The sequence below is a fragment of the Eucalyptus grandis genome, chromosome 6 (assembly GCF_016545825.1).
Source record: "Eucalyptus grandis isolate ANBG69807.140 chromosome 6, ASM1654582v1, whole genome shotgun sequence".
Taxonomy (NCBI): domain Eukaryota; kingdom Viridiplantae; phylum Streptophyta; class Magnoliopsida; order Myrtales; family Myrtaceae; genus Eucalyptus; species Eucalyptus grandis.
In genome coordinates this window covers 11497173-11507277 of record NC_052617.1, presented here as the reverse complement: position 1 = coordinate 11507277, position 10105 = coordinate 11497173, and the positions used below count along the sequence as shown (strand labels likewise).

Here is a 10105-nt window from a genome sequence, read left to right as displayed (position 1 = left end):
CCAGTTCCTTTTGAGATTTTGTTTAAATGCTTTTGGGCATGTCAAATGACTACATATTAATTTCCAGTGTTATCGAACCATAATATAGTCATCAAAACGTACCCGTCGACAAGCTCCAATATAAAATTGGCAACTTCGAGACTAATGAGTTCCTTCTTTCCATCTTTCTGTGGGGTCATTATTCTAGTTTGAAGCACACCATCCGAGAAGTTCCGGTCCTTGACCGAAGTCCTACCGTGTTGACAAAGAAAAGTCTGTTCACATACAGCTAAAAACTTCATCACATTACTGAAAAAGGAGATGTGCAAAAAAAAAAAAAAAAGGAGATATGCAAAAAGGGCACACAGTTAAGATCCATTAAACTCCGTTATGGATCCGACCCCAAAAAAAAAAAAAAACTCCATTATGGAGGTCAAGTGGAAGAAGATATTGGTCAGATTGGTTGCAGCTACAGGAAGCATTTCGAAAGCAGACCGCGCGGGGCGATCGCACACGATAGTTGTCCTCGGATGGAAGATTTTTTTAGGAAATTTTCGTAAGGACGAGTTATGTCGACGGTCCTCTGATTGTTGGTGCTTCTAACTTTAAGCTACTCCGTTAATGGGGTTGGAGCTTGAATTATTGGTTACCGGGCCAGCATGGATCCAGTTTAGGACATGATCGATCAAAACGTTGGGAGTTTCCTGGCACCTTCCTCGGATTGCGAAAGCTGTACGAATAAATCGAATTGGCGAATTCAACGTGAGAAACGAAAGAATAGGACGCGCGCTTGTGTCTGAAAGGGCGACACGTGAGCGGGACTTGACAGACTGGACAGCCTGGCCTATTACCTTTCTTGGACCAAGCTAGATTGACCCTCGTGATGCGTAGAGCAATTAAATAAAAGGGGCAAAAAATATATGGAGGGAATCGTAAATGATTTAATACCAATTGATAAAAAAAAATTTAATACTGAATTAATACAAATACAAATACAAATAATTCTTCTTTCCTAGAAGAGTTGGCATTTGTAGAATTATGAAAAAGACAGAACTTGGTCAATGATTGAAAACTTAGAAGTTTTATTGATACTTTCCATAAGACTTATGACAAAAAGTTTGGAATTGCAATGGGATTATGACGGAAGAATCAACCCCTTAAAAGGACCATATAAGCTCCCACTAAAAGAATGTGTTGAGATCCAAGTACATAGATGTATGGAAATCCACTTAAAAGAGGATGGATTGCCAAAATCAGAAACACAGCATGACATGGTCGGATGGCTTGCAAAAAATTTCATCTGGTGGAAAAGTTAATGCCAAATAATTCCCAAACCATTTACTTTACACACGTAAAATTTACAACTTCCTTCTCACATGAAAATAAAGCTCACGGATCAACGTAATACGATGCAATGCTAATGCGTCAACCGCTGATTTATATAAGACGCTACAGTAGACGGTTCACATGCGATGAAACAAGATTAGAAGAAAATGTAGGAATTTGATCATAAGCTTTGGACCAACATACTAAAGGACGTTTTGAAAGAGTTTAGTTTTCCTACGTGGATGTTGTGTTTGAACAAAAATGTGTGGGATTTTGATTATGATCAAAATAATTCTAACAATCCAGGCATAATAACACTCGGGGCCTAAATTTGTTGGCCAAGTCAAGTGACGGATTTTCTATTGGGTGGTTAAAAGATTTTGCTAATGAAAATAACTAATTACAGATTGTCCCATCACTAAGTAAACCAATTTATTGTGTAAGTCTTAGAACGCGTTCGGCAACTTGTCAAATAATAACAATTTTTATTATTTTTTTTTTCAGGAATAGTTTTGGAACAGAAGTTTGTTTGGTAAATTTTTGTTCTCGAGAACAAAAATCAATGAGTAAAATAGAGTTATTTCTTTGTTCTTGAGAACAATTTCAAAATTAAGCAATCCAAATTTTTTTCTTTTCTTTTCTTCTTCTTTTGTTCTTGTTCTTCTTCCTTCTCTTTTCTCCTTCTACCATTACTGCCGTTGGCTGCCACAGCTACCGCCATCCACTGGTGACGATCATTACGACCGATTGGGCAAGATCCAATGAGCTCTCTAGAGACTCGCCTAGACACCCTCAAGGGTGCCAACTCCCCTTGTTCCATAAATGCCTACTAGTAAAGAAAGTCATGTTAATGATGTGTTCCGGTCATTGTATCTTAGGAGTTTAGCATCTATGAACCACAAGACAAGATTGTCAATGTAGCTGGATTAGATGATCTCTCAAATGATAAGGATGTGAAGAGAAGGGCGCGTACATTGAATCTGAGAAGGATAATAATGTTATTGGCCAATTTGCCGATCGATTAGTAGCAAAGCATGGGGACACGGAGCTGCCGAATGGAGCTCCGGGTCAGCACAAATGTGCGGGCCGCCTCACCAATTGCTGACGTCGCAAGACCCAACCGCATTGGAGAGAGAGGGATGGCGGTGCATGCGCCGAGGGGCCTGCCGTCCTCCCCTCTCGAGCCCCACCGCCGCCGTGATTTGCTACTTTCTCGCAATCATGTCTTGTCAAGGCTGATACACCCCTTCCCTATTTCATTTCTCCCTCTCGATCTCCTTGGCTAACTCCCAACATAAATTTCGGTTATTGATGAATTTAGTGGATGGCAGGGGAAGAGAAATAAAAAATAATAATAATAATATGTATTGAAATCTAAATTAAAATTAAGGATATGATTGGAGAAAAAGAACCAGAATTTGTTTGAAATGAAAAAAACACCAATCCTTTTAGCATTCGTTAAGAGCTGGAGGAATTTAAAACAATGATTAAATTTGTTCCCGTTCAAGCCTGAAAAATAATGGTCAGTCAAAGGGAGGCTCCATCTTCTCAACTAAGATTATTTATCCTGATATGATCCGAGAATGTTTTATTGTTTTCATCTAATCTTTTTTGTTTTTCCTAGCTCACTACCCATACTCTTCTTTGCTCTCTTGGCATATTTTTTGCTTTCATCGTTTGATATCAATCCATTGCTTGAGATCCTCCAAAATTAAGAAGGTTAACAAAATCGAGAAGAAATAAGATGAGTTTCTATTGCCTTGGAAGCAGTGACTTCTCCAAGTTTTGGAAGCTTTTATCTCCCAATCTAAATCTAAATTTGTGAATTCTTTAGAGGTGTTTTTGTGCTTGTCCAACCTCATCCTATCTAGATTTAGATTTGGGAGCTTTTTTCAACTTATTTTTAGTGTATTTGTATGATAGTGGTGTTAAAATGCTGAACTTAAGCGTGCACCGTCTATTGAATAAACAAGGGGATTACGGTGGATGATGTGGGATTTAGTAATCGATTGCCCTTTGTTATGTTTTGATGCTGAGACAAATTCATTCTTGTAAAATCAAAGTGTGCCAATCATAGCAATTTTGTGTTTTGTTGTTTTACTTTTTGGAATATGTTTATTTTAAACCTCTTATATATCATTTCGAGATATGAATAAAATATTTACTTTCGATGAGGAAAAAAAAAAGAAATCCACCCTCGAAACATTTTTCCTGACCTGCCAAAAAATCGAGTCTATTCAACTTGGACCCAAAAATTTTCACGTTGCTTTGGGTCAACCAACCTTGAGCGGACTTGTGAAGAATCCTTTTTTTTTTTTTGGTGCTTAAATGCTGATTGAAATTTTGTGATAGTCAGAAATATGATCAAAATAATTCTAATAATCTAGGCATATTAACATTCGTCGACTGAATTTGTTTGTGGAGTCAGTAATAGATTTTTTTCCAAAAAAAGTGATAGATTTTCTATTGGGCAGTGAAAACGTTTTGCCTAGTCAGTACAATCCACCCATCCGAAATAAATATACATATATGTAGATCACCTTTTCTTGAGGCGTTTTAGAAATTTTCTTAATTTTTATTATTATAAATAAAGGCTTTACTTTCTACTGACAGTCGAAACGTTTTTCTTAGTCTAAGTATGGACCCACCTATCCGGAATATATAATATATATATATATATATATATATATATATATATATATAGATCACCTTTTTCTTGAGGCGTTTTAGACGTTTTCTTAATTTTTATTATTATAAATAAAGGCCTTACTTTCTACTGGACAGTCAGAAACGTTTTGCTTAGTCAAGTGTGAACCCACCCATCCGGAATACATGTAGATTACCTTTTTCTTGAGACGTCCTAGACGTTTTAAGATTATTATATATAGATCGTCCCAGGCAGGTCTCCGATGTCCGTCGAGGTGTTCGGCTCCTTCCTCTGCACAAAACCAGAGGGTTGCCCCCAGTTTTTTCCTCCGCTTCAGCTAACCTCGTTTCCCATCGCGGACGCTCTCTTAAGGGATTCAACCCCAAGCCCTCTTCTCACCGGCTCGGAGGTACTCGCTCTCTCTCAATCTCTCTACTCCCTTTTCGTTCTCCCATTTCTCTCCTGTGAACCCAAATTTTTGCACTTCGGTCTCATGTCCTCTAGTTTATGTCGCTCCGTAATCGTCGATTCATGGGTTGTCTGGGTTTTGTTGATTTTCTTTTTATCGGGATGTATTCTCTACTACATAATGGTGCCGGTGAGCCCAGAACGAAGACTTTTATTGCTTTATCAAAAATAAATTTCATAATTAGCTGAGTGGTCAGTCAGGTGCTTCGTCCCAGATGCTATAGAGCCATGTCTGAACTACGTTGCAAATCTCAACTCAAACTAGCTTTTGGAAGCCACCGGTCAAGTCATACTTGATGCTTGTAAACTGGAGAGTTTACCATGTATCCTTAGAATTAGTTTGTAAAGAACCCAACCAAGTAAATGGAAAAACTTGAGGCTGCAGCTGAGCCCGGGCCATGAAATTTTGCTGTAAGCGGAGGCAAGGGGCAAGATTAGGGGCTGAAGGGAGAGTGCATGATAGAGAGATTACCCAAGAAAGAGCGTGCACACCCATGAGCATTGAACAAGAAAGAAAACCACGTTCCCAAAGATAAGATAACATTGAAAAAAAAAAAAAAACAAAAGAGTAGTTACAAATTTGAAGAGCAAAATTTCCAGAACCCAGTCAAACATGTCATCTTCATATCTGAGAGTGAAAAGAGAACTTGGGTAGAAATGAGGGTGGGGGTCACTGAAGCAGGGCCTTTTTCTAAAAGAATTGGGGATTGATGAAGATTTTGACCCAATTCCTAAGTCCGAAATTAATTAAATATCTTACAGGCCTCGGCGTCATTCTTCACCCAAAAAATTCAAGGTCTTCCTTGAAACTTATCTCTCCATTCTTTTGTGGGATACAGAGAAAATGCCTAGAGAGACGGACCCTTTTGGAAGTATGTGAAATTGCTGCCTAACAAACACTGGAACTGCAACTTCTGTGGGAAGCCGTATGCTGGAAGCGCGACCAGGATCAAGGCCCACTTAGCCGGAGTTGGAGGATATGGGATCAATGACTGCAAGGATGTTGATGGCCGAGTGAGATCGGAAGCCCGAAAGGCGATGAAGGGTAAAACAGTGGTGGAATCGAGCAGCAGACCAGATAACGATGAAGTGGGTCTGCATCAGCCTGTGGTTGCAAGCAATGAAGATGGTCGGCCTGTGATTGGAAGCAATGAAGATGGTCGGAGAGAGACTTCATTTGTTGCCATGCCATACCTGAGCTCTAATGCCATAAGCAATGGTCGGCCTGTGATTGTAAGCAATGAAGATGGTCAGCCTGTGATTGCAAGCAATGAAGATGGTTGGCAAGCAAGAAGACTTCATTTCTTGCCATGCCATACCTGAGCTCTAATGCCATAAGCACTGTAGGTGCAAGTTCATCAGACTTTCATCCATTGCATGAGATGAATGTGCCCAGTCAGTATCTTCCTACTCAAAACATGACCACGCATGGGGCAATTTTATTCTGGACACAACCTCCTCAATCTCATGGCGTTAATTCTAACATTCAGCCATGGAATTTGAGTCATCCCAGCGGCGGCGGAGACCTTGCACCTCAAGCTTTGACTCACATGCCACCCCCAGTAAATGAAGAAGAGGGAGAACCCAATGCAGGGGTTCCAGAAGGTATGTGCAACTTCGAAATTCACCATATGTTAGAAGCTCATGCAGGACACTGAATTTGTTTTCTAATCCTTCCCCAAGATTTTGGATATAGCAGGACATTTAGATTCCTAATAGTAATAGAAAATGAACAGAGCAGTTTAAGAGTTAGTCAATAATAATCAATAGTTCTTTGAAAATGAACGGACAAATGCTTTTCAAGTGTGACATTCAAATCTTGAAAAGCCATGGCTCTCTCTATCCCCTCAAATCACCTACGTGAAGAGCATTTACTTTAAACAAATGAACAGAGTCGTGTGAACCATGGGAGCTTCGCGAGAGAGAGAGAGAGAGAGGGAGGTGTATATGAGATCGCTTGGTCAGTGAACTTTCCTTGCTAGTGGGCTGACTTTGGAGATGGATAATTATATCAGTTTGCATAGTCATCGGTTCAATTCCAATCTCATGTGCCAAAGTTTTGAACATCATTTCTTATTTCATCCATGTTTCCCTAACGAATTACCAAAAACACTTCCAAATTAAAAAAAGAGGATGCATAGAAGGGGTAAGCATGCATTTGGTAGGCACTTTCCAGTTTTCAAAATATTTTCGATGTGTCGAGGGGACTGGTATTGTCTTGACGACTTCACAAAATTCATGAAAATGTCCTTGTTTCCCCTTCAACGACTCCAAATGTGTACTGATCTCATATTTCTTGGCCAAGCAACGCATTTCAAGAAAATTAACAACACGAAATCTTTATTGGAAAATAAAATTACGAGGGTTTATATGCTAATTACTGTTATTGATTTAAAATAAAGTGCTGCATAAAAGATATTTCATGGGAACCTTTGCTGTCTGTCAACCGCACAGAGATAGGAATTATCTTTGATCATGCATTTGATCATATCTAAATACTTTAATTTCAAACTAAAAAGTATTAGATGAACCTAAAATTTAAATTGACTGTTTCTCGACGGATCACAAGATATGTAATGACAGAAAAGAAATCATCATAAACATATGATTATTTTCTGACAGCGTACAATAAAATTTTTGCTCTTTCAATGATTCGTACTTACCTCCAAATCATCCTTTAATTGATTGTTTTCACATTCAAATGCCGCCTATATGAGACTTTAACTAACAACACCTTCATTCATCTTAAATTTAAATGCTTTGAATATTGCTTGTTTTCATATTTTTGAATGAGTATGGTTGGAATTGTTGGGACATTAACAAAAGTACGAGAATAGGACAAAATGTTGTCATGCATTGTCTCCAAGCCATCGATAATATGGTTCAGTTTTCTCCTGGTGCTATTAGTTACCATTGCGTTTGAGTGACGTTCAAATGGGTCACCCACCAATCAATGATCCAATTGAAAGCAAGTATAGTTCTTTTTTTATAGAACAGTTTGGATATTAGTCTTTATACATTAGATGTAGATATGAGGTATATCTCCTCTTTTTTAATGTTTTAATTTCAAAATTCAACTTAAGGTCTGGTTAAGGGGACTTTTATTTTTAACTTCTACTTTTAACTTATGGGTTGATCTAAATTTTTCTAGTATTGTACCGCTCAAACATCTTGAAAGAATAGATACATCAATGTTTGCATCTATAAAAATATATAATAACAAGCTCATTCTTGAGTGTTGCCTTTAGGAGTGACACTTAGGATTCTAAATTGAAAGAGATTGCTTATTCTCTTTGCAAGTAGTATTTTCTTGCACTCTCCACTCATTTTGCCTTTAACTAGGATTACTTACCTCGTTCAATCCCATGAGTTTCATCTGGAAAAAGGATTAGTTTTAATAATCTCAATGTTGCAGATTAGCAATTATTGAAATCTCAAACATTTTTATAGTCTTTTTTTTTTTTTTATAAAATATTTATTTGAAAGATTTTATTATTTTCTCTTAATATGACAGTAATGGAGTTGATTTCATACATGTTTCTTTATGTCATGTAATAACTACCATTAAAATTTCCCTAACTGTTATCAAGTTCATATATTTTACACTAACATATATTATGAACTTGGAATTGCACTTTGTTTAAAACATGAAGATTCATATGAAATATGATACGTTTTCACGAGTAATTTATGCTAAAATACATACTTCAATTTTCATTTTTTTATATTAATGTAAAATATAGGGAGAACCACTTTTCTTTTCATACAGGCCAAGATATCAATTCAACCCATCCCATACAGGCCCAGATATTTCCTCAACCCATCATCAGCTCAAAGCAAACCGATAGCAACTAAACCCAGCAACAGGGCAAGTGCTCTTTCTATTTCTCTCGCCCAATCCCAAGGACCCCCAAACGCCCCCTTTCCCCCATATATATTTACACTTCATCTTATTTCATTTTGTTCTGTGAACATTATGTTTCTAGAAAATACTATGAGTATTTCCTTGATGTTAGATGCGAGGACGGATGATGCACTCGTCAATAGTCAACCAGTTGCTTGTGGGCTGGTCAACGAGAATATGCCATCTCTGAAAAGAAATCTGGAAGAACTAAGCAATCAAGAAGCAGACATGGATGGGTTGGAGACATGGTGTAGGAAAGCACAAATGATTAGTGGAGAATATTGGAGCATCTTCCAAGCATTCCGAGAAGGCAGATCTCTTTCTCCACAGCAGGTAGAAAGAGTAAATGATTTGAGCAAAGAAGTTAAAGATATTCTAGGCCACTGTAGCTTCCGAAAAGGGTCAACGACACATGGTGCAGGACATAGGAAAAGTTTGCCCTTGGTAACAACAGAGCTAGTAGACAAGGAAAGTAAGGAGACAATCGAAAAGATATGCGGCTATTTAATGGAGGATGAGATTTTCGTCATTGGCATTTGTGGAATGGTGGGAGTTGGCAAGACAACCATTTTAATGCATGTTTATAATAGAGTACTTGAGAATCTTGCCTTCAATGATGTGTTTTGGGTCACTGTACCTCAGGAGTTTAACGTCTATGCATTGCAAAACGAAATTGCCAATGCAGTCGGACTAGACTCTCTCTCAAAGGATAGGGACGTGAAGAGGAGGGCATGCATATTGAATAGGCATTTGAAGAGCAGGAGAGCTGTCTTATGCTTAGATGGTCTGTGGATGCACTTTGACATTGAGGATGTTGGAATTCCAGTTGAGAATACAGGCATTAAGTTGGTACTAACAACTCGATCACTAGATGTATGTCATAAGATGGTCTGCCAAAAACAAGTCGAAATAAGTCCTCTATATTTGCCAGATGATTGTTGGGTCTTATTTCTAAAAAGCTTTGCTTTGGGAGTGACCTCCTTCAGAAGTTAAAAAAATTGCAAGTTCCATTTTGGATAAGTGTGGGGGTTTGCCACTTGGGATCATTGAGATTGCAACTCACATGAAGAAACTAAAGGCAGTGCATGAATGGAAAGGCTTGTTGCAGCGATTAGAAAATTCGATGATGGAACTTAATGTGTTAAAGAAACTGAAACTCAGTTTCATGAACTTGGGGAATCTTCAAGTGGAGCAGTGTTTCTTGCATTTAATACTCTGTTTTGGAGAGTACTTCTGAAGATGAAATCATCAAAAAGTTTTGATAGAGTCTTTCATAGATGAGGGCTTGTTAAGTGGAATGGCCACCCGGCAAGAATTGCACGATAGGGGAAACACCATATTGGACAAAATAAAAAAGGCTTGCCTGGGGGTTAATATAGATTGAGAGCGTCTCTTAGTACACCCCTTGATAAGGGACATGGCATTGCAAATAGTGACGAGCACAACTCACATGGTCAAGGCCAACATGGGATTGAAAGAAATTCCAGAGGATAAGTTCTGGACCGATCACCTAGAGAAAGTCTTCTTACAAAGCAACGATATAGAAGAAATCCCATACGGCATATCGTCAAATTGCCCTAAACTTATGAGACTGTCGTTGAATAACAACGTCTCTTTGGAAGCCATCCACAAATCTTTCTTCAAGCATATGAAGGGGTTGAAGGTTCTAGATCTCAGCAAAACGAAAATCACGGAATTACCGGACACCATGTCTCACTTGGAGAGCTTAGAAGCACTGTTACTTCGGGTGTGAGGAATTACGTTGTATACCGTGTGTTCGA

At 38.3% G+C, this 10105-nt stretch overlaps 1 protein-coding gene across 1 annotated transcript; it reads left to right on the top strand.

The window, feature by feature from the left end:
* Positions 1–5719: 5719 nt before the first annotated feature.
* LOC104448365 (probable disease resistance protein At5g43740) lies at positions 5720–9317 on the top strand. Its single transcript, XM_039314333.1, has 3 exons — positions 5720–5842; positions 5900–6025; positions 8437–9317. Exons 1-3 carry the CDS (start codon positions 5731–5733, stop codon positions 9315–9317), a joined length of 1119 nt encoding a protein of 372 aa, XP_039170267.1. The 5' UTR covers positions 5720–5730.
* Positions 9318–10105: the final 788 nt, after the last annotated feature.

Excerpts from the sequence above, each read along its gene's own strand:
- LOC104448365 (XM_039314333.1), top strand. The coding sequence starts at position 5,731 with ATGCCATACCTGAGCTCTAATGCCATAAGCACTGTAGGTGCAAGTTCA. Across the intron at positions 5,843-5,899 it reads TCTTCCTACTCAAAACATGA|CTAACATTCAGCCATGGAAT; the intron begins CCACGCATGGGG and ends ATGGCGTTAATT. Across the intron at positions 6,026-8,436 it reads CAATGCAGGGGTTCCAGAAG|ATGCGAGGACGGATGATGCA; the intron begins GTATGTGCAACT and ends CCTTGATGTTAG.